The sequence below is a fragment of the Petaurus breviceps genome, unplaced genomic scaffold (genome assembly GCF_028583685.1).
Source record: "Petaurus breviceps papuanus isolate PSGF00001 unplaced genomic scaffold, PetGlider_PUasm1.0 80, whole genome shotgun sequence".
NCBI lineage: Eukaryota > Metazoa > Chordata > Mammalia > Diprotodontia > Petauridae > Petaurus > Petaurus breviceps.
In genome coordinates this window covers 19,189,959-19,215,885 of record NW_027186540.1, presented here as the reverse complement: position 1 = coordinate 19,215,885, position 25,927 = coordinate 19,189,959, and the positions used below count along the sequence as shown (strand labels likewise).

The window sequence follows — 25,927 nt, the reverse complement described above, 5'->3', positions numbered from 1 at the left end:
ATTTTCTAGATCAGTGGTTTTTCCAATGAGATATTTCACATTGCCTTCTATTTTTCATTTGTTTGGATCTGTTTTATAGTATCTTGATTTCTCACAAAGTTATTAGCTTCCAATTGCTCCAATGGTAAATTTACCTTTTTAAAGCATTCTTCTCCTCATTGGCTTTTTGAGCTTCTTTTGCCATTTGAGTTAGTCTATTTTTTAAAGTGTTATTTTCTTCAGTGTTTTTTGGGTCTCCTTTAGCAGGTTGACTTACTTTTCATGATTTTCTTGCATCATTACAATTTCTCCTCCCAATTTTTCCTTCACTTCTCTCACTTGATTTTCAAAATCTGTCTTGAGCTCCTCCATGGCCTGTAACGAATTCATATTTTTCTTGGAAGCTTTTGATGCAGGCTTTCTGACTTTGTTGTCTTTCTCCCATTCCATGCTTTGATCCATTTTATTCCCCAAAAAGAATTGCATGGTCTGATTGTGCTTCCTCTGCCTGTTCATCTTACCAGCCAATTACTTGACTTCTGAACCCTTTGCCATGGTACAACTGTGTTTACAGAATGGAGAAAGCTTTGCCCCAAATCCCTGGGGTTTTAAAGGGTGTGCCCTCTCTACAGCCCCCACAAGCTATGTCATACTGGCATTTCTCACCCCAGGACCACCACCCAAGACTGCTATCCTGATCCAAGCAGGTCAGAGCAAGGCCTATTACCCTCTGAAGGGTTGCTTGGTTCCCCCTATGATCTGCAGGCCAGGAGCTCTAGAGGCAGTCATGTGGCAGCATCTGTTTGATGAAAGTAAGGTTTAAGCTTTGCCTACCACTCCCCCCCCCACCTTCCTCTGCATTATAATATCTCTTTCATGCCTTTTTTATGTGGGATAATTTACCCATTCAATCTCCCTTCTCCTTCTTCAAGTGCAATTTTCTTTCTCATTCCTGTATTTTGTTTTTTTTCCTTGTGTCTCATCCCATGAAAGTCATCATATGTCCACACTCTCTGTCTATATATACTCCTAATTACTTTTATAGTAATAATGTTAAGTTACAAATATCACATTATCATACAGAAATATTTTTTAACCTTATTAATTTTTTTAATATTTTCATTTCTTCTTTCTTTTTTACCTTTTAGTTCTTTAATATGGAAGCTGCCAAAATCTGTGTAATCCTGATTGTAATGCCACAATTTCTGAATTGTTTCTTTTTAGCTGCTTGAAATACTTTCTCCTTAATCTGTGAGCTCTGGAATATGGCTATGATGTTACTGGGAGTTTTCACTTTGGGATCTCTTTCAGGTGATTATTGATGGATTCTATCAATTTCTATTTTGTCCTCTGGCTGTAATATATCAGGATAGTTTCCTTTGGTAATTTCTTGAAAATACATTGTGCAGGATTTTTTTTTTTCATCATGGCTTTCAGGCAGTCCAATAATTCTTATATTGTCTTTCCTGGATCTGTTTTCTATGTCAGTTGTTTTTCCAACTAGAAATTTCACATTTTCTTCTTTTTTAATGTTTCTGATTTTGCTTTATCTTATCTTGATATCTCATAGAGTCATTATTTTTCACTTGAATTCTAATTTTTAAGGAATTACTTTCTTTAGTGAATTTTCCATTTGGTCAATTCCAGTTTTTACGGGATTATTTTCCTCAGTAAATTTTGGTATATCTTTTCTCATGCCTTTGACTCTTTTTTCATGGTTCTCTTTCATTACTCTCGTTTCTTTTCCCATTTTTTCTACTTCTTTAATTTTTTTAAAAAAGTCTTTTAAAGCTCTTCCAGGAATTCTTTCTGTGCCTGAAACCAAATTACATTTTTCTTGGAAGTCTCACATGTAGCCATTTTGGCACTTTTGTCCTCCACTGTTTATGCCTTCATCTTCCCTATCACATAGTACCTTTCTATAGTCAAGCCCTTTTCTTTTTTTTTTTTTATCATTTTTTTCTCCCTTTTTGTGACTAGGGGTTTTTTATATGAGAGTTGGGTTCTGGTCTTTCACTGTCCCAGGCTTTTTGTGCTGGGGTTCTATGTCTTACTATTGGCTTTCACTTTGGCTTCAGGGTTTAGCTATTTGCTTTCTCTGGAAGGTAGGACTCCTTTTTGGCTTGTACAAGGATGGGGGCCCTCCCTGTTGGCTTCCCCTGGATATGAGGTTTAGCGGCTGGCCGATCCAGGGGTGGGGCCTTGCTGTTGGGTTACTATGGTAACAGAATTTTTCTGGTGGCTAGTCCTGGAGGGCCTCTCTGCCAGCAGAGTAATGGAGTAGTAATTTTGTTGCAGATCTGCCCCAGGGTGGGTCCCTACTTGTCGGTTGCCATGGAAACAAAGTCTCTCTGCTGGTAGGCTGGAAAGGTATAACTTTTGGCCAATCCCAGGGTGGGGCTTCACTACTGGTCAGGATGGGGTCAAGGCTTTGCTTGTGTCTTTTGCTGCTGGTGGAGTCACTGGAGGGGTGTGGGCATACTGGGCTGCACAGACCTCTCACTTGCCTAGGGGGCTGCTTGCTTGCAGGAGGACAGGGCCTCACTGATGGATTGCCCCAGGTTTGGAGACCTGCTGCAGGCCTCCAGCAGTGAAATTGGTTTCTGCTTTCAGATCTTGCTTCCCCATACCATTGAGACCCTTCCTGCAAGACTAGTAATCTGCTTCTCTGATCCTACACCAATTCTGTGGCAGTTTTCCAGTTGTCTACAGTAGAACTTGAGAGGGCTTCAGAGACTCCTTCCTCACTCTGCCATCTTTGCACCCAAAATCAGGTATTTTTTTTTTTAATTTCAAAGAGTTTTATAAATGTGAGCTACTTTTTTTGGTCCTAATCTCATGGTCTTCTGTACCTTTCCCCCACTTCTTGCACAACATACTTTCTTTCTCTGTCCATTACCTCTACCAAGACAGAGAAGTACTTGATATCAGTTATTTGTACTTTTTGAATAAATAGAAAATACATGACATAGTGCTTTAAGTTTTCTGACATACTTTACAGACATTATTTCATGTGATCCTCATAACTTGCACAGTCCCAGGGAAGTAAAGTTTAAACCTAGATTTCACCTGACACTACACCAAGAGCTCTTATGAATATGTCCTCCTGCCTTCCCAAGACTTTGAAATTCATTTGTACCCAACAGTCTTGAATTCTGCAAAGAGTCACAGAATTTAAGGATTAAGAAAGATCATTGGATTCAGCCATTCAGAACAGGTTTCAAAGATCAATTATGCCTTATTAACATAATAAGATCTCAGTAATTCAGATCAATTTAGTTGAAAGGTTTGCCTCAATAAAAGAAAATTGAATGACAGGAATTAACGAAATGCAAATTCTTTTTTGCTTTGCAATTTCATAATGCAGTTGGAGGAATTTTATTGCAAGATATTGTTAAATATCAATACTATTATTTCATAAAATAGTAATCTTAATTTTCTGAGAAATACAACACATGAATATAACATCAAACAAATATAAAATATATATATTTTTTGTTGTTGCTGAATATTAAGGATGTTTGCTTTAACAAATATATATTAAACATAATACATATGACTTCTTGAACAAGAAGACATCCAAGTTAAAAAGTGAATCACTTATAAGCAAATAGGGGCAAAGGGTATACACTACACATTCTAGCAGCTTAGCTATAATGGGAAAAGTTACAGGGTAACTTGAGTATGGCAGGATCAAGAAAGTTTTTGTTGTTATTGCTATTGTTTTTACAACAGAGAAGATCTGAACATATTTGTAGGGAATAGAGAAGGACCTAATTGATAGGAAGAGACTTGTTTTTCATCTTCCATTCCCTCACATTTAGCACAATGATTAAGTGATTAATAAATGTTGGTTGAGTTGCACTGAGTCAACTTGAAGAAGCTTGTTATTTGGTTTCCCATAGCAAAATCCATTTTTTTCTAAGTTTCAGCTTACAGGAGAGTGGAATCAGCAAAGTGGGATGAGATTGATGGGAGTCCAAAAACTGACACCATTAAAAAAAGAAAAGCTGACAAGAGAGGAGACAGGGTAAAAAAACAATATGTACTTAGTAGTCCTGAAGCTTTGTTTCAGACAATGATTATACATATATCTGAATGGGCATCACAATTGAATTATATAATATTTGCAATAATTCCTAATCATTAAGAAATGATTATACTATGTCCAGGGTGGGTTTTTATCATGGAACAGGAGAATATGCCATGCATTATAAAGATGATCACAGGGACATTGTTTTCACAAAATCTTCTCTACTGCTCAGAGTATAGACCTTTCGGCACATTTGCGCAAATAACTGAATCACTTTCATTTGGGTAAATAACGGAATAACTGATAACTGAATCACTTTTAGAAATTATTAGACTAAAACAAATTTCAGTGCTTTAAAGACACAAGATTTAATGGCATGAAAAATTGACTTGAGTAACACTTTATTCTCAGATAGGTCTGGAAAAGGATATACTGTTTTCAAACATCCTTGTGTTAGAAGCTAATTATTGATACACAATTGATAGATGTCTGTTAAAGCAGTTCCCTGAAAAATCTATAGGAGAGATTACTTATGGCTACAGAATTAATTTGAAAGAAATAAAACTACCACTCTCCAATTTCTATCATTCAGGTTTTTCTTCAATTGAAACAAGACTTTTCATGAAATTGGTCTGAATTAATGAGGTTTAATAAAACCTCATTATGCTAATAAGACAGTGACAGAATTCATTGTGTGTTGATGAGTTGTAAGAGATTTGAAACTCTTTGTTAGAGGATTTTCTCAGATTAAATACATACATATATATACACACATATGTACACATATATAAGCATACGTAAATTTTTAATGATGAGATGATAATGGCCCCTTGAAGAGTTATCAATATAAGTTTTCTGTTCAGCAGAATGTTTTAGTAGAAAGAGTCTTGAAATTGGCATTAGATTCCATGGGTTCTCACTGTAGTTGTGTTATTTGTAGTTCTCCTTCCGCTCTCCCCTAACCTTGAGCAAATCATTTAAACTCTTTAGGTTAATTTAATCTCTTGGAATCATTATTTGTAAAAATGAAGGTTTACAATGACTTGGTTCAATATAAAGACTTTTATATATAAATAATATAATAATAAAAATAATATAAAATAACTTTTCTAATAACTGGAGCCCTCCTACAGAGGAATAGGCTGATTTGATAAATTAAATCATAGTTTTAGAGCTGGATGAGACCTCAAAGACAATTTATTACAACCCCCTCCCCATTTAGAGATGAGGAAAATAAGGTCCAAGAGGCTAAGATAACTGTCCAATTTCGAACAAATTAGAAGCATCAGAGACAGGGTTTCTCTCTTTTCATCTCCACTTCCTGGCTTTCTTCAATTCCAAACTAAAATCCTACATTATACAAGAAGACTCCCCCAACCTCCTTAATGTCAATGCTTTCCCTTAAGATTCTCTCTACTTTATACTGTATTTTGTTTATACTTTGTTTTCACAGTCTCCCCATTAGACTGTGAGGTGCGTGAGAGAAGGACTATTTTTCTTTGTATCCCCACTGCTTAGTCCAGCGTCTGGCACACAGGAGCTTGATAAATGATTGTTGATGTATTGACTTCTAACACTGGACTAGATGCTTTTCCTCCATTGTAACATGCTAAGTGATTTATCCATCACTAAAGATATCATATAGGTTGAATGGCTACTTGCTGGAGGCATTTTGAATGGGATTGATACTTTGGGTGGTAACTGGACTAGATGAGCCTAGAGGCCACATCTAACTATGGAATTTTATGCTAAATAAGTTCAGCAGCAGTTACCAAGTTAGAAGGTTGGACTGAGGTGGAAATTATGTACTCCTTCATTGTTGGTATCTTGGACTGAGCCTCAATCACATCTTGCCAATTATTGCTTTAGTCATTTCTTTACCAACCTCTTCCAGGAGCTGAAGTCTACTCTTCTTCATCACAGGGTTTATCAACACATTTCCTTCCTTCAAATTTTTTCTGCCTTTTTTTTTTGTTTCTGTCTGAGAACAGGTCAACCCTGTTCTCTATTTCCCCTAATCTTAACACAATTATTGTCTCTCATTTTTCTGACCCTCCAGATACCATATTAAATATTTTGGCTTTTTTTTTACACCATTGACATTATTTTGGTTAGTGCTTAATTTTTATCGTCTTTTCATCAGCCTCATTCCATGCGGTATTCAAGTTCAACACACAGTTATTTAATATCTGTTATGTGCAAAGGTATACAATGATATGAAATGACCCAGTCTCTGCCTTCAAGGAAATTACATTTTTAAGTCTCTTGTGGGCCTTTACTTCCTTTTTTTTTTTTTGCCTTTTTGGAGGGCAATTGGGGTTAAGTAACTTGCCCAAGGTTACACGGCTAGTTTTTTTGTGTGGGTGTTAAGTGTCTAAGGCTGAAACTGAACTCGGGTCCTCCTGACTCCCCGGCCAGCGCTTTACTCGTTGCGCCACCTAGCCACCCCGGGCCTTTACTTCTGATTGTGAAGCATCAAGTGGAAATGTTTCGCTCTGTATTAGTAAACACATTAATATTTAATGTGTGGGACAGCAACAAAGATATAAGAAAATTTTTAGGGGAAAAACTTGATAAAGCATATTTCAAAGAATGTTCACTAACTGTTTACTGCTCAGTAAATAGAAACAGTGACATCACATAAAAACAAAGAGAAGGAAATCTTATGTGTAGAATGACTAACTCAGAGGATAATAAATGAGACTGGACCACTGATCTGGCCAAAGGCAATGGAAAAAGGTTAGAACTGAGTCTGGTCTCTGAATGAAGTTAAAATTAAAATTAATGAAGGGAATAAATGGAATATGCCCTCAACCGCCCCATGCCTGAAATGTTCTGCTTTCTTACCTCCTCCTATTAATTTCCCTGGCTTTTTTCAAGACTGTGCTCAAATCTCATCTTCTGTAGGAAGTTTTCTCCCAGTTCCCTTAGTGGCTTGTGCCTTTCCTATGAGATTACTTGTGGTATACAATGTATTTATCTTGAATTTACCCAATTTATTTGCATGTTGCCTCTCCCATGAGAATGTAAAATCCTTGTGAAGAGGGAATATTTTTGCCTTTATTTATCCCTTAGCACAGTGCCTGCCACACAGTAAATATTTACTAAATACTCTTTAACTGACTTCCTGAAAACTCAATATTCTCATATACTGAACCAATTAGTTTAGTGTCTTTTCTATTTTCAACAATCCCAATTTATATTCTACATAGATCGCTGGGAAGCAACATGACATTGTAGAAAAAAAAAGCATGAGGGCATGGGCTCATTGCAGTAAGGAGGTATAGTAGATAGAATGCCAGAACTAGAGTCACAAGACCTGAATGCAAATCTAGACTCAGACTCTAGGTGTATGACTGGGAACACACTTAAATTCCATTTGCCTCTGTTTTCTCAACTATAAATTAGGGATAATAATAGCACAGGGCTATTGTGAAGATCGAACAAGATGATATTTGAAAAGCACTTGACACATAGTAAGTACACCTTTACTTTCCTATTTTCCTTGTCACCTTTTACCAAATTTATACAGATCCATAGGCCTATTATACTTGAAACTATTAAGTGGCATAAAGAACAAGGGTGTCTTGTGATGATGTTTCTATGTGTAGACATCTAACATCCTCATTGATGTATCCTTGTGTTCTAATGGTCTCTACAACATCAATCTTTTTAATGTTGTCTACCTTTACTGACAGGAACTTCATTATTCTAATTAAATTAAGTGAATTGCTCATCACAGATCCATAACCAAGTAACCAACTTAATGAGTATTATTCCCATTATTCTGATTCTAGGAGCAGCAGGGAAAAAAACAGATGTATCAAATATACAACCTGCTACCCACAACAGTCCCAGGTGCATTTGAACTTTATTAAAATTTGATAGGTAATATCTAAGAAGATAAAAGTACAATAAAATATAAGTAATATCATATTTTAAAATTAATTCTCCATGCAACCTGCAGGGATCCTTATATATGGATTAGTAACCCCCATTTCCATTTGAGTTTGACACCATTATCTAAAACTAGCAGTTGCTGACAGTGCTGACCTATAGGTTAGACATTTCTTGTTTGGGAGTTTCCTATACCAATGAAACCACAGATTGAATCCTTATTCCTATTTGGATTATGGCTCTGTCAGACCTTTTCCTGGACTTCTGTATTATTTCTGAAAAGGGCTGACAGCAAAATAAAGCAAATATTACTGTATGGATTCTGTTAAAAGTGAGATGCCTTAAAAAGGTCAGTGAAAGGAAAACCTTCCAAGGAGTAAAAGAAATCAAATACAACTAGGAGGTAGGCATTTACTTAGCAAACATTTTCAAAAAGACAAAGAGCAGGAATGGTACTGGAGTGAGAATGAGCTCCAAACCAAGGCCGTGAGTGCTAAGAAAGAAAAATGAAAATCTATTTGGACAAACCAGTCACCGAGTCAAGAAAAGAAGCCTAGTAGTCTCATTTCCTATAGGAAGATCCAAAACAACATATTGGACGATTTATTAGAAATGAACAACTGGGTAATGTTTGTTTAAAAATCAAATTTTGAGCAAAGGTTACAAAGACACCCATCCCAGGGAGTTCATAAATTAGCTGATTATTGCAGTCATGAGCTCTCATTTTTGAAGACTTTGGGGAGGAGAAAGGAATTTTTCAAAACCAGAAAAGAATAAAAAACTTTTATTTTTGGAAACAAACAAAAATGTTGACCCAAAAGAATAAACTGCATTTACAAAGCCATTTTTATAACTAGATAACTCATGAAATGATATGCAAATCTCTTTTAAATCCGGTGCACCCGAGTATCATTAAGAAAACATCATAAATGCATCTTGGATTAAAAAAAAAACTAACAACAGCAGCAAATTGATATAATGAAAAATCTGAAGCTTCCAACTTTGTGTTATAATTTCCAACTATCCAGACATTTTTCTTAAACATCTCTCATGTTGTTCTTGGAAAGGTGGAGGCATTTTAAAACAATATTATTTTCATTTATACAATATTTTATATAATGTACATATCCATATAAATCTAATTTTTGAGTGGGAACTTTCTGCTGCTAACGCCATAAATTTCCATTTTAAATTTATGTTATCTAGGTTATAAATACCTTAGCTTCTAGACACAAGACCAATTATAAAAATTCATACTGAGAGATGTTTCAACATATTGAAATAGAGAGCAGCATTAAAATAAAGTATCATTTGTCTGCCTCCATAAGGGTTCTACATAAGAAAAATTTCCAGATAATAACACTTACCTGCCCCACAGACAAAACTTTAAAGAAATAAAATGTCTTTAAATAATTTAATGGGATTTTTCCCCCTTAAGTGTATTATTACACACTTCTTATTTAACATATTATTTAACTTTTTCTTAATGACTCAGCGATCATTAAGAATATTAGTTATCGGGGCGGCCATGTAGCACAGTGAGTAAGAGCACCGGCTCCAGTGTTGAGATGACCTGGGATCACATCTGGGCTCAGATACTTAGCATCCACCCAGAAACACCTGGCCGTGTAACCTTGAGCAAGTTACTTAACCCCAATTGCTTAAAAAAAAAGAATATTAGTTATCGTATTTTATGGTAACAAACATTTGCCCTAAGAGGATAGTGAGGAATGTAGTACAGCTATTTCCCCTTAGAATAAAGATACCATTACTTCTGGGTTTTATTAGTTCATATTTTCACTAGTTTTGGTTTGGTTTGATTTTCTCTCTGCTCAGCAAGTTTAACTGTCACTTCTGGTTGCTATCCATGTGACATCTTTAGCATTTCTTTTGCCCCTCTTCTGTTTTCCTTCTGATCTGCACTGGGCTAGGAAATAAGATGCTCAAGGTTTGTTAGAAGTGTGTCTAAAATACCTCAAAATGAACTAAAAACGCTTGTTCACATGGCACTTTATGGTTTACAAAACATATTCCTCAGTGCAGGGCCACGGGGCCAGCAGTGCAACTAGTATACCTATTTAAAAAATGATGAAACTGAAGACAGGATCATTTTGTTTATGCTCAGGATACAGAGAAAGAATGATGGGTTTGAAGTTGGAGGAACTAGGTCCAAATCTCAGATTTTCTACTTACTATCTATGAAACAGCAAATCACTTACTTTCTTTGTGCTTCAGTTTCCTTATTTGTAACAAAAAAAGTTTGATTAGGTGACCTCTAATGTAACTTCCAGTTCTAAATCTAACATGCAAGTTAGTACATAAGAGTATGGAATAAAAAAAAAAACTGTCTACTGAGAAGATGCCCCAGCATCACATGAACACGAGGGACTTTCCTATGAGTAGAATGCATGGACTTTGATACACATTTATTTGGGCTGCTCACAGGCTTCTTTTGGGGATTCCTTTTAGAGTCGCAACTATATTGTTCACAGTTGATGTTGCTAGATAAGTGACCTGTATATAGATAGGTCAGGAGCTACTACTCAACAAACAAGAGCCTGGGGTACAGAAGCTCTCTAATTTATACTGAGATGTCCAGTCATCAAACAATAAATGCAAATTAGATTATTTTCTTTCACAACTCAGAGTGAAAGAAAAAAAAAGGATGCAGTTTTCCATAAATAAGAGCCTCATTAAATTGATTTTGGGAGGTGTTACTATTATTAAATCCATGTAAATAATACAAGAAAAAAAGTCAATGTTACTGGAGAATTGATCTAGCCTTATTAATGTTGGCCCTTAAGACAGAAATCATTGCAGTTGCTTTTTTCTTAGATGACTCGTCTTACATTATGCAGATCCTAGCAGGCTTATTCTCCAACAAGATCATCAATCTTTCCTTCTGACATTTTGTCCCAATGTCTTGTTAAAACAGTCCCTCTTTTCTTTCCTTAGATACGAGAAGCAGAAATAGATAAATAGTAGTGGAGGGATATGGCACATGCACAAAGTAAGTGAGATGGTGACTTTCTAAGTGGAGGAGTCTAGGGAGCAAAATAAAAGCACAGATGCCATGTGTGTCTCATTCTGTCACTTCTCTGTAGTGAGGTAAATAGATAGCATCAGTGATGCTCTGAAGTGAAGTGTGGTCATTTCCAAGCATTATTTTCAGACAAACTGCTCAGCAGTCTACAATGCAGTGTAATCCTCAAGGACCTGGACTCATCTACACGTTATGGGGATTTTACTGCTGTATGTATGATCTGATCAAAAGTTATTATTGTAATGATCCTTGGAACCATGTAGGTATGGAAGTATGAGCTATTCCTATTAGATGTTTGCTGAGCCCAAATCATGAGAATCATAACAATGATTTAAATAATCTTTGAAGTAAATTACTTCTCAGCCGAAAAAAAATTAGACTATTGCCTTGACTTTTCTTGGTTTTCTGGTTTCTAGCCCATCAGAGATTAAATTAACAGTAGAAAGGGTATCATCTTGGGTAGGTGTTTGAACAAAGGAAGATCCAGAAGCTCCGTGTTCAGATATGGAAGTTAAAGTCATAGAACAGGATCTCATACTAAATCATTCAAATGACCAATATGCAGAGTGCCCGAAAAGGCTTTGTCACTAAGAAGACACAGAAGTCAGTGAGTCCTTAGTATGAATAAAACTCTTGCTTTTGATACAAAGCTCAAGACACATAAAGTGCCATCACAGATATTATTTTAGAGGAGTGTTAATATTTATTCATTCATTAAAGGGACTATAATCAATTCCAAACACAGTTCCCCCCCCAAAAAAAAATAACTGAGGCACGTTAGAGTCTGTGCAAGGTACTGGATTGATAGCCAAAGGCAGGGAGGGCCCAAATTCCTTTATAGCTCAAGAGGCAATATTACCAGCATCCTACAGTTAAAAAATTCATTAATACCATTGCTACAATTAATGGAAATTATACCAATTAGAATTTGACCTTCTAGAAAGCAGAGACTTCTGATTTTTCTTTCTGTATCACAAGAAATTAATATAGTGCTTGGCATAAAGTAAGAAGTTAGTAAAAAATTTTTTCGTTTTATTTCGTCTCATTCAATTCAATAAATACCCTTTTCATGTTACTACAAGGTATTCATCTAGTAATGTATGAATGTTTTTGCACCAAATCTGAAGTATGCTTGTGGCAGCAGTAGAGAAAAACACATTGTTTACAAAAATATGAAGATTGTAAAAAGAGAAAAAAAGTGAATAACAAAACAACCAATGGATCTTGGTGGCATGAGAGAGGAAAAGAGTTCCATTATACTTTGATCTTGGACAGACTGTCAGTGGCCCAGGACTGAAAAAGAGAATAGTAGTTTGGATTGCCTTTGGGGAGTTATATAATTCTGTTAATGACTCCAATCTTCTTCCTAAAATAAAAGTCTAATCTTTTTAACACAAATTTCTTGTGGTGATGATGTATTCCTATGACTTAAATGCTAATTTCCAGGAGACTGAAGCTGAGGATCATTCAAAGGGAAATAGAGAAGTACATGGTGGAAATTAATATTCCTCATTATACATGAAGATACACTAGAGTAGCATTGTGAGAGATGTTATCAAGTACACATATTCATGGGAGGAAAATATAAAAAAAAACTAAAATGGGCTGAGTTACATAGTGAGAGTGATAGATAATGGATGGACAGTTTGATTGCTCTACTGATAAATTAGCAATGTCAAGAAAACTGAAGGAAGGTCCCTAACATTTAAGTGGACATCTTGTGGATTTATAGGAAGGGAGGGAAAGAATGACATAAGACAGGCCAGGGGTGGGGAGCCTGTGGCCTCAAGGCCACTTGTGGCTCTCTAAACTTCATAGAACAAAGATGGCAGATATAGATATACTTTGATATGCATCACTTAAAGGAGTATCAAATTACAGATTCATCTAGTCTGTTGAAAGATAATTTCATTTTTCAGAGTTTAAATATAATCCATCATAACAAAAAACAACCAGTTATATATAGTGGACAGATAACTTAGTTTGACATCAGAAGATATGAAGTGGAATTTTATATCTTCTATTTACTATTTGCCTAACTTCAAGTAAATCACTCTTCTCTGGCTCTCAGTTTCCTAATCTGTAAAATGAAGAGACTGAACTACATAGTTTCTAATATTTCTTTCAATTTAAGCAGTCTGTGACTGGCTAAGGAAAAATTAGAGAAGAACTGCAGTTAGGGAACAGTATGGGATAGGGACTGAACTTGTATTCTATTGCTATAGTGAATACACGGTGAGAAAACTTCCTCTACCAATGCAGGTTAATACTTTCTTTGCAATTTAATCTTCAAAAGTTGACTAGAGTCCTGGGATATCTTTAAGTTATTTGCGCAGAGTCAAATAGCCAGTATGTGTCATAGATGAGACTTGACCCCAGGTTTTTCTGGCTTCAAGGTCACCTCTTTATTTACTGTAACAGGCGCACCTTCCCCCTTTACATTATCCTAATTTTAATTTTTACTCATATTATTGGTTCTTGACTTCTTGGGAGGTTATATACTTATTTGTGGGATACATGAGGTGGTGTTATCCTAAATTTATCCTAAAATATTATTGCTGCAAAAGAATTCTGGCTATCCTCAATGGGAAAGAGAGAATTATCAGCAACAGATTAAATTGCTGTCAGAATAGTAGTAAGGGTAGCTAGGCAGAAAAAATTTCAATCATATGGTTGGATCTGTGAGAGGATATATTTTAAAGATCTTTTATCCTAGCTACTATTTTGAAAGGAAATGAGTGTTAAGGTGTGACCATTTCTACTTTTGTTTTGGGAAAGAGACCGTTTAAAATAAAAGCAGAGAATTCTGTCCCAGTTTAATTTAAGTTAACACTTGCAATTATTGGAGCGTTAGTCAGGAGCAAGGCAGTTGAGTAAAAATCATATGTTGTCTTTCAGCAGCTCTGAAAATAGACTAAATATCACAATATAACTGGCATGTTAAGATCTGAAAGGAGTGGAAAACATCACTAGATATGTTTGTTTTATTTACTTCACTTACTTTAACTTTAAACATGTTTAATGTCTACACAGTCACTGTACCAAGAATTCAGAAAGAGAGATTTAGATACAGATAGATCTAGATATAGGGAACTTTCCATAGTAACATAAGGGAAAAATAAAACTTCTATTCAAGGAATGGTAGGGAGGGTTGGATAATTTAAAAGCTAACTATAAGTACCTACTTAGAATTTGATGTTAAAAAGATTTTCCTTTATTGAGGATGGTGGGATAAGGAAAGTGAATGGTAGGGTAGAATTTTTAATCTTATTTTCATCTCTTGTTAAGGAAACAATCTCACAATCAATTTAAATATTGATCAAATCTTTATTTTCATCAATAGAACATAAGTGTCTTGAGGGGAGGAACTCTGGCACATGGAAGTGGTTTAGCAAGGGTTTGTTTCATTTATGAAATTTTATTTGCATTTATCTAGGTAGTAGTTTGGGCTGATGGAAGAATACATACCTTCTGTCAATACCTTTCTGTCAACACCAGTGATGATTTTATTTAGTTTGAGCAGCTACCTATCACCCAGTGCTATCCCATTTGGGAGCAAAGGCCTTGAAATTTTATGTAAGAAAATCACTACAAGGTTACTGAAGAATTAGAGGGCTGTCTTTCATTATTAAATTTCAAGAACTTTAGGATTTACTTTCCTATTACCCACATGACCGAATTACTTTCCTCAAAGATTTCATGTAATTTAATAGTTGGGTTTTTTTTTCCTGTGGACTTAATGAAATCAAGGCTTCCCTTTGTGCTTCATCTTCCAGTTCAAGGACTGTATTCTTTTTGGTACAGATGAGATAAGATTCTAATTTCATACCAGTTCTTATGAAATAGGTTAGGGAACTCAATGTATTTCCTGCACTAGATACAGGTCTCAAAGTCCTGTAGGAGATTACAGAATACTGAGTATTGGTAAGTACCACTTCTTCACAAAGTTTTACTTTAATCTTGAATATTCTGTGATGTATGGGCTGCATGCTTTCTGCAAGATTCCCCAAAGTTCCAAAGGACTTGTTAACTTTCTTGATATGATTATCCTAGATATAATTTGTTTCTAAATAGTTATTTACTTATTGTCTCCTCCACTCAACTGTGAATTCTGAGAGTAGGGACTGTCTCTTACCCTTTTTTGTGTCCCCAGATTTTAGCACATTGCTTGGCACATAGGCACTTAACAAATATCTATACTGACTACTATTTGTCTGCCTGATTGACTTCCTTTAAGAGATGAAACTTTCTGATTTTTAAAGTACTTCACCATTTATCACTCTCCCCCCAGGGTTAGCCTGCAAGGACTAGGAGATCATAGTCATTGCCTGTCTGTGTCCCATAAGAGCTTTCAATTTCCATATCAGAAGGGGGCAGAGAGCAGATCTAGACTAAATTCAGCCTCCATGGAGGTAGGAGTGTCTATAATCCCAGAGAATCTAGAAATGTGAATGAGGGAGGAAACTGGGGAATGAATGTCTTCTCCACTGGGAGACCTGTCCTCTGTAAGTTATTGGACCAAAAGAAGATGCTTAGTTTAGGGCTGATAGACCTGATAGAAGTAGTATCAGAGTAGGACAATAGCTATGTGACTACGTGACTGGCTGACAACTTGCCCTACGCCTCCCACCAATTCAATATGACTCAACAGTGAATGATTAAGCACCTAATACAGACAAAGGCTGATAACAGGAGATAATGACAGAAAGCAAAAAGTAAAACTGACTGTGCTCCCAAGAGGCTTACCTTCTCTTGGAGGAATACAACATTTTTGACAGAGCAAATTTGACAGAGAAAATTTTCAAAGTAAATACAAAACAATTCAGGAAGGGTTAGTATAGTAACAGCTAGGAGAATTAGGAGCCTCCTGAGTTAAGCACCAGAAGAAGCCAGGACTCCTATGACCACTTTAGGGTTTATGTACAAGTTTGTAAAGGATATAGATAACTCATAGAGTTTCCTCTACTCTATACTGGACAGCCAGTTCCAGTACTAAATATATTCATGTTCACCAATTAATTTAGTCATATATATGTATTAGTTTTTCTTCTAAACTAGATCATAATCTTGATGGAAGGGATACTTTCTCATCCTGTTTCCACATTCCCCTTAGCACAACATAATAAATGGCTGTTGGTTGACTGATAGATACATAGAAAGCAGAGGCAGCACTGGACAGGAGATGAAATACTCAGTGTTCAATCTCCCAGGATCCCTACAGTAGTTAGTTGTAGCAAATTACCCTACTTACCTCTCTAGATTTAATCTCACCTCTCACAAGGGTTTTTTTTTTCATTTTTTTTATATAAGCAATTGAGGTTAAGTAACTTGCTCAAGGTTACACGGCCAGGTGTTTCTGGCTGGGTGCTAAAGTGTCTGAGCCCGGGATTCGATCTCCAGGTCTTCTCAACACTGGAGCCAGAGCTCTTACTTGCTGTGCTACCTGGATGCCCCTCACAGGGATTCTTAATCTTTTTTAGTGTCATGGACCCCTTTGGGCATTCTGGTGAAGCCTATGGTCTCCTTCTCAGAATGGTGTTTTCAAATGCATAAAAGAAAATACATAGTATTATAAAAGCAACCTATTTCATATCAAAATACTTTTTTTTAATAAGCTCAGAGACTCCATGTTAAGAACGCTTGAAAGATCAGGTGCTTGAACTAGATAATCTCTACAAGCTCTTACCATTCTATCAACAGAGAAAAGGGGAACAGAACAAGAGTGTTTATTACATCAATGATATAGAGTGCTTTAAAACAGAGAATTGCTTTAAACTGAAAAAGGTACCATCACCAAAAAGCAGAGTTCCTCCCCCAGGAACCCTAACCTTAATCCTAGATTCTAAACCATAGCCCTAAGCCTAAATGAAGACTGGACAGGGTGCTGTACCTGGTTTTCCCATCCTCCCACCTCAGACCTCCCTCAGGGAAGTGAGCAGACTGCTAGGTCAATTTCATCCTCCCCCAAGGGATGGATGTTCGCCCTTACCCAGTCAGCTCACCTTTACAGAGGTGGGCAGGCTTCTGGGTCAGGGAGACTTGGCACTGGTGGGAATTTTGAGGTGTCTCCTGACCAGTCACCGTTTTTGGCCTCTGCAAGTTTCTGCTTACTTAATACCTAACCATTGGCCGCATGGCATCCCTTTAAAATCTGAGGCTTTACTTGAGATCGCTGCTGTACTACCTGGGACGGTGGGGTGGTACCTTGTCAGCCCACCATGTGGCCTGATCAGCCAACATGGCATATAATAAAGGGTCCAATTCTAAATTGTTACTTGGGTCTTGCTCGCATTTTCTGGGTTCAAAAAGGGGTGGGTGAATAACTATAGTTGCATGTCCATAAGAAGAGGCATGACCAGGTATGTATATGCCTTTCATACAAGTGATGTAAACACTTTGAATGATTGACTCTTTAGGAGAGTTAGTGCAGAGCTAAAACAAATGATTATCATCAAGGACTAAGAAGTCATATATTATACTACAGAGACAACCTAAGGCTTCCACCAGTGGAACATAGGTTATAATTGAAGTCCTCTGGCCTGGCTGTGTGCAAATAATAGACAGTGCAGTGTTCCAGTAGCTGTGGTATTGCGGCAAATGAAATGGGATAACCAAGTTGGGGAGTCGCTGTATGGTTTTGCTGAAACACTGCTGCAGGAAAAATGGCATAAGTCAAGTTTACTGTTATGGTGGAAAGACGCCCCTCCAGGATAAGCTCATTATTTCAAAACTCACCACCATACTGCTAACTCAAGCCTTGACTGATAACATTCCCTTGCCTTTGACTGGAGGACAGAGTTCCAAACTTCTCCTGATTCCTTCTGTAGTGGAGGGTAGAAGCTGAACTCTCAGGGTACTCCACTTTGCCTCTGCTGCCCTGCCTGGTTTCAACTCCCTGGGACAGTTGCCTCTGTGCCAGGGACCCCTTGGTGTCCTGCTTTTCCCCACACTACTTTCCTGCCTTCTTTTGTACATTCCCCCTTTAGATTGTAAGCTCTTCAATGGCAGTTGTTGTCTTTTTACTAATTGTATTTCCAACACTTGGCACAGTGCCTGACACATAGAAAACACTTAAGAAATATTTACTGGATTGGATTGGAAATATTCCTGGACTCAGAACTATGAGGAAGTGGGTTTGAATCTCCTCTAGGTCATATATTAACTGTGTGACACTTTGCAAATCATTTTAATCCATTAAGCCACTCATTTGTAAAATGGGCATAAAAATGCCTGCCCTATTTACCTTGGTTGAATCTGCAAAACTTAAGACTTTAAATAGACTTGAATTATGTATGACAATGATTGGGAAAGTGAAGCAGCTAACATTCTTGGTCTATCACTACAGAGAATGAAATTGCTTCTTTTAGTGAAGACTGTGGTCTGAAAGCCAAGTTGCAAACGGTGCAGGCCTTTCACAGAGCCGCTGTAGTTACCAATCCAGTGCTACATTCCATGTGTGATTTGTGTGGGAAGGGCTGTTTGTCCCACGCTGGTCATTCCAGACTAGATTATAATCACCATCACTGGAGATATTGTGAAAGACTGTTAGCAATGTATGTGCTCCTTCTTCAGAAGAAGCTTTTTCCTGAAGTGACTGGATTTCTAGGATTCTAATTATAGAATCTGAGAGTTGGAAAGAACTATGGAGATTGGAGAAGGAACTATGGAGATTAGCTGAATTCCCTCATTTAACAGATGTGGAAACTGAAGCACAGAGAGGTTTAGAGATTTGTTTAAAAATCACACAGCTCAGTACTCCATGAACGGGTCCTGGAACTTCTTGTATTTAGGGCACATCACAATACTCATTCCATTGCAAAGCAGAAATGGATGAAGGCACAGAAAGGTTAAACAGTCTTGCCCCAAATAAAAGATAAAAAGAGGCAAGACAATCCCTGCTTCCAACTTAAATTCTATTGGAGGAAAAATACAGCATAGAAAGACTTAAGAAGTGAAATGTGGTGTAGAGGGACAGAATCTACATTCAGGTGGAAGGATGAGGAGAAAGAAGGTCAGACCGCAGTTGGCATGATTAGGAAATAACTAAGAAGACTAGCCTACCTAAAAACAAATCTGTAAGTGAATATTTTAGTTACTACCAATGAAATAATATTAAATATTTCAATATTTATTTTATTTAAATCACTGCCAAATGAATGGATTCCCAGATTTCTTGAATGGGCATTATTTGGGAAAAAGCAAATGGCAGGGGTAACCTACTTGCCTTAGCTTGCTAAAAGGGCATATGACCCGCATTCAGGCTTAGGCCCCAACCCCAATATTCAATACATGGCAATTGATTGAAAGAATTAGGGTGAGAATCCAGAGCTAAAGGTGAACTGATTTCTCAGTACCTTTAAGGAGTATTCAGGGACATGGTACATCATACAATTTGACAGTTCATTCTGGAGAGTCTAGATCATAAACTTGTTCATAAACAAGTCTATGGACAGATTTCAGGAGGTCCATAAAAAAATGAATTAGAAAACAATACAACTTTTTCTAGCTTCTAAATTAAATATAGTATTTCTTTCAATTATTTCAAATGTTATTCTGTGGGGCAGCCATTCTTTAGACTTTACCAGACTGCCAAAATGATCCATAATAGAAAAAAAAGATGAACACCTGCTCTGGTCAGTATTGGCATTGAGGAATGATAGTGTGATAATGGAATGTGCTAGCATTAAAAAAAAATGAAACTGAGACCAGAAAGAAGTAATGGTAGGAGAGAAAAAAGACGGCAATGAAAGTATTTTGTAGAAAAAGTCACAATCTCCCCTGAGACACTGATAAAAGAAGTTTGACAAATCCAAAAGCCCTGGTGTTACTTTCTATCTATTTGATGAACAAATTATTTCTATTTTCTTTGTAACCTGCAGAAAGAGAACTCATGGGAACACTTCTTGGAATTCCCTTGCAATACTGCACATGAGGAGGTTATCTCACAGTATCACACTTAGGGCCAATCCTACGGGAAAAGCAAGGAATTAATATTAAAACTTGAATTTCGTAGGTTCCCCAAAGATTTAATACACTGAGATTCTAAAGAAATCTTAATGTATATGAATTTCTCTGGGAAATTCAGGGTCTCCTGCCTGAGAAATCAGATTCTCATTTCACTAAACATAGGATTATGAGGCAATGAAATGGATTCCATAAAATACCAAAGGTCAGATCAAAGAATCCCAAACTTGGACAGCACCTCAGAAGTCACATAGTATAAGCCATAGCTAACCAGCTATTCTCTCCATGATACTCCCCATGAGTGGTCATCCATCTTCTGCTTAAATAACTCTTGTGAGAATGATCTCACTACCTCCTAAAGCAAGTCTCTCTATATTTGTAGACCTCCAATTGTGGGGAAGTTCCTCCTTACTTTGGGATGAAAACTGCCTCTCTTTCATTTCTGCAACAAATTCCTAGTCTGGCCTTTTGGGGCCAAGTCAGAGCAGTCTAATTAGTCCTGCATATGGCAGCCCTTCAAATACTTGAAGACAAATAGAGAGTGCTACTGCTAGTCTAAGTCTTTCTTTCTCCAGGCTACAAATACCCAGATCATAAAATCCATTTTCATATGGCATAGTCTTAGGTTCTTCACCTTCCTGGCCATCTTCCTCTTAAAATTCTCCAGCTTATGCCCTCCTTAAAATGGGGCCCCTGGAACTGAACATAAGTTTGATAGAGTACTACCAGGACTGGACCATCACTTTCCTCATTCAAGACACTATGTCTCTTTTTATGAAGCCTAGTTAAGTTTTTTGGGTGCCATATGATGCTTGAGCTATATAGATTAGTGTACTAAAGACTTTTTATATTTTTTATAGAAGTTATTGTTTAGTTTTACCTTCTGCCCATCTTATTTTGTGTAATTGACTTTTTTTCTTTGACCAATTACAGTATGCCCCCAACAACCTCTCCCCTCATCCAAATGAATTTAACCAAGGTGCCAGAATTTCCAGTCAAAGCTCTATATGCCTGGGTAATTGCCTATACACAGTAAATTAAATAACAGAGTAAATCTGGAGCTTTGTTCTAAAAGGTTGTTAAAAGAAGATTCAGGCAGTTTTACTGTGCTGGGCACGAATAATTTGAGCAATTTTCTCTCTAAATTTAAAATTTTTTAAGACTAAAATTTAAAACTACACCTGGAAACACTGACATTGTATGATTTTACACTTATTCTTTTTATGAAAACACTGAATAACTATCATGTCTAATATATTAGCTTTATCCCTGAGTTGAGACCTACTTATCTGACAGGAGAGATTGTCCTAAGATTTTATAAGTTTATATGTATTCAATTTACAGTACATTTTTTAGACATTGAATGAAATACCAGATTATTACCTATGTTCCTTTGGGAATACTGCTATATATTAAGTATTATCACTCATTTAGTTAAAAAATGCTTAGATTAAAGCAATTATGGGACAAAATACAAATAACAATTTGTTAAAAGTGTTTCAAAGCAGTTGAAACAATATTCTGCCAAGTTCCTGAATGTTTATTTTGCTGACTTTATTTTTATAAATTAATCAATTTCCAATAAATGTCACCAAATTTTCTCCCTTTTATAAAAGGATATTACTTAGAAATTAAATCTCTTTTCTCTATATACATGCTTATTGTATATATATATGTGTGTGTATGCAATTCTTGAAATTATGCAAATCCAGCCAAGTTTCACAATCTCAATAAAACTAATTTGTGTGCATATGTATGTGTCTATGTGTATGTACAGTATATATGTACATTTAAGAAGGTATAAACTCAGAAAATAAATTATATATTTCTATGTGTGCCTATGTATGTGTGTACAGACACACACATGATTTCCTATGAATGTTGTAACTGACAATTTATTGTTTGAACCACATTAAAATGACCCAGGGGCAATGTGTAGTTAAATATATATTAATGTTTACTTCAAACAACCTCAAAATACATTCATGAATACCTTATATCCATCAATTATCACCAAGTATTAAGGAAACAATTATTGAGAACAGAAGTGTCAACACCAACAAACTTCACTCATTTCTGTTATTTATAGCCTCTGCTCAAAAGTACACATAGATGAAGAGACACACATGAAAATATATGGTAAACACTTTTTTCTATGATGTAAAGAACACAAAACTTAGCAATAAAAGATATGAATTCCAAAGGTACGTCTGTGGCACACCATACAAAATCGAGTACCTCACTTAACCTCTCCTATCCCTGTTTACTTATTTCAAAGTGTACATAATAATCTTCATACTACCTGCTTCTCAGGGCTGTTCTAAAGACCCAATGAGATAGCATGTGAAAGCATGTTAGCAGTGGAGAGTACTATATGAATTATTGAGATATTTAAATTATGAGCATATCAAGTTATTTAATTCAATTGGCCAATTCAAATTTAAGTATACTTAGATAAAATTCAGCCTCATTATAACAGTAAAGCTGGGAGCTAGATCCATTTTGCCCACAAAAGGTATTATTTTGCTTAACTGAAGTTTTTGGAAGCACCTAGTTAAAAAGAAAAGTCACAGAATCTTTACTAGCTGTCCCAGAGAGGTGAAAAATTCTTTTTAAAGGTTATACATATAGCAAGGTAGGGCCTCAAGAAGAACCCCCAGCCCTCCTGATTCCAGCAGTCAGTACTAGGTTTCATTGTACCATGTTAATGAGCCCATTTTGTCCCTAAAGATACAGCATGACTTATGAAAGTAGTGACACATTTATTCCACTGTGTATATTAATAGGTTTCTTTCAGTGACTCTCTCAACTAATTTCATGAACCAAATTAATCCAGCTTCATTTTACATTTTCTTTAGGAAATGTGCTTTACAATTGCCATCTGCCTCTTCATCAATTTCTGAAACCAAGAACGGCGGCACATTTGTGACACGGTGTCCTAACGCGACTCAATTAAATGAGAAAAATGTAATGAAACCACCCAACAGATTTGGCAGTAAAAATGTTCTTACCTTCATATGTTCCACTTTCTAGGAGAGCACCACTTTTCTCTAGTTCCATAAAGTCTTCAACAGTGATGAAAATGTAGTCCACACCAGGGACTTCACCCTCCTTATGTGGCCTTGTGGTACCTGAATCCAAAAACAAAATAAACAGAATGTGAAATGTTTGCAGCTGAATTTTAGAAAGTTTCCACTTCTGAATGGTGAGCTGCACACTTACTTTGTGCTTGGATTCTATATTTGTCTTTTTGTTTGGAAACAGAAAATACTGGAATGGTAAACATTCAAGTCAATATACAAAACATCTTTTTCCATCAAGCTCATAAAGAGTGCATTGCCATGGAATGTATCTGTGTGGCTTTTTTTTTCTGTTTTAAAAAAAAGCCATTATGTACTTTGTGAAGAGGTGTTTTGAATACTGAGCCAGGAGTTAACTAGCTTAGGAATTTACATATTTCTCTCCTATGAATAGGCTTCTATTATTCTGTTCAGATTGCTGTGTTGTTACATAAATGATATCAAAAGATACATTAAAGTTTATCAAGTAATCTTTTATTAAATTAACATGGTCAATAATGTAGTTGAAGTACTTATTTTAATTTTACAGGGCAGCGAGGTGGCACCGAGAAGCAGTCAGAAAGAAATGAGTTCAAATTTGACCTCAGACACTTACTACCTATGTGATCCTGGGCAAGTCACTTAACCTTGTTTACCTCAGTTTCCTCATATGTAAAATAAGCTGGAGAAGAAAATGGAAAACCACTCCAGTTATTTTTGCTAGGAAAACCCCACATGGGGTTAGTTAAGAGTTGGACACTACTAAACAACAAACAACAATAACATTTTAATTTTATGTATTTTTTGGAGAGGCAGCACAACATAGCAGAAAGAGGAAGGGCCTTTGAGTTAGGGAGATCTGGTTCAAGTTCGACTTCTGATCTACTTCTTTTGTGATCCCAGAGAAATTACCTAATTTTTCAGTGACCCAGAGCACTCTCTAACACCAGAAGATTCAGACAAGCCATAAATCTGAATGGATAGGAGTTTCTCCACATTGATAAAATAACAGATATAGATCATAGAGTAAGGGAGGGGACCTGAAAGCTTCATAATTTCCACAGTCTATTCAAATCTAACACCCTCCCTAAGTCACTTATATAAGGCATCACACATAGTCAGAAATAAATGTCCATAAATAAAGAGGAGACAAATACCATGCATAAATCTACAAAATTCAAACACACAAGCAATCAGCAATTTGGGGGACAAAAAAAGAGAACTCATTTAACTTTTCTTCTAAGAATGAAAAAATGTATTTTAGGCTTAATTTTTACTTTCATTTTTTACATTATAGTCTTTTAGTCAAAATGACTGACTGTTCCTTTAAATCTCTCAGAAGAAAATCTAGACTGCAAATGAGAGACATATATTACCGTCAGAGACTATTCTTGGTTTAAAAAAAAAGAACAAATTTCATTGAAGCTGCTTTGAAAATATTACCCCCCCCAACTTTATAACCTCCCTTGATTATAAAGCATGGTTTTTCTTAATAACATTTAATGGTATTTATTGACTTCTTGTCATTTATGTTTAAACCATGACATATTATGTGATGTTTTATGTTCTTACTTATTGTAGAAAACCTACAGCCCCTGCATCTAGCATGAGTAATATCTTTTAATTAGTGTTGTTACCACAGACTTAACTTTCAATTTCCTGTGCTTAACCCTTGTGGATGAACAGTACATTATTAATATATTGAGGGGTTTTTTGCAATCAATTTGTTTTTCTGTTTTGTTTTATTTTTATGAGAAGGAACACACTCAAATCATTAAGAAAAAATTATCTCCTGAAGATTCAATTTTCCTTACTGATTTATCTGCATATTTCAGAAGCTGCAGACTTTGATTAATTAACCACTTTCACTGTGGCAATGCATTTATAACATGACATGTATACAGAGCCACATCCTGAGTCACCATCTTCAAGTACTTTTTGGAGGAGGTATAGAGTGTACCTTTCCTTTTTGCAAATTCTTGGAGTCAATTGATTGTGTCCATGCTTTTATTCTCAAATGTTTAGCTGTTTTCCTGTTGCCTCTTCATGCTAATGTCCCGAATGATGATAAACCCAAAACAACTGACCACAAATATAGCACTAGATAGGATGATTGAGATCCCTACAGATGTAAATCCAACAGATATTTCATAGATAGAGAAGCTTCCAGATCTCACTAGTAGCAATTTATTTGACACCAAGTTCAGTGTTCTTTCCAATCAACAAATAAACATTTATTAAGCTCCTACTATGTGCAAGGAACTGTGCTAAGTGCTCAGAGTACAAAAAAGAGGCAAAAGAGTACAAAAGCTTACAATCTAACGGGGAGACAATATATGAACAAATATATGGAAAGCACATTATATACAGGATGACAGAAAATAATTAACAGAAGAAAAGCACTGGAATTAAGAGGGGCTAAGGAAGGCTTCCAAGAAAGAAGATGGTATTTTAGTTGGGATTTAAAGAAAACTAGGGGAGTCAGTAGTCAAAATAAAGGAGAGAGAACATTCTTGACATGATTTTGCAGTCAAAGAAAAAGACTGAGATTTAGTTCCCATTGTACTATAACTTGGAAGTGAGGTTGAAAAGCCCCTAAATTCTGGACTTAGACTGCAACATTATCACTACCAAGAATGTTAGGGTAAAGTCCAACATACCAAATCCCTAAGCAGTTGCATGTAAATGTAAGCTACTTCTGATGCTTTGCTTTCTCCCAAAATGTGTAAATATCGCCATATCCTCTTCTGCCTTATGGGATAATTCATTTCAGATGGTATAATGAAGATTTTAAAAACAAATAAAAGTTGGCTACTCATCCCAGAATATAGATAATCATGGAAACCAGCTATTGCAGGAGGGAGCAAGCTTTCCTTCCTTCCTTCCTTCCTTCTTTTCTTTCTTTCTTCCTTCCTTCCTTCCTTCCTTCCTTCCTTCCTTCCTTCCTTCCTT

The 25,927-nt window shown here is 36.1% G+C and overlaps 1 protein-coding gene across 1 annotated transcript in view; it reads right to left on the bottom strand.

Moving 5' to 3' along the window:
- Positions 1-25,927, bottom strand: part of LOC138176033 (membrane-associated guanylate kinase, WW and PDZ domain-containing protein 2-like) — a 1,726,709-nt gene that overhangs the window by 727,071 nt on the left and 973,711 nt on the right. The window contains exon 3 of the mRNA XM_069106765.1: positions 22,928-23,047. Coding sequence (XP_068962866.1) covers positions 22,928-23,047 — 120 coding nt within the window. The remainder of the gene's footprint in view (positions 1-22,927; positions 23,048-25,927) is intronic.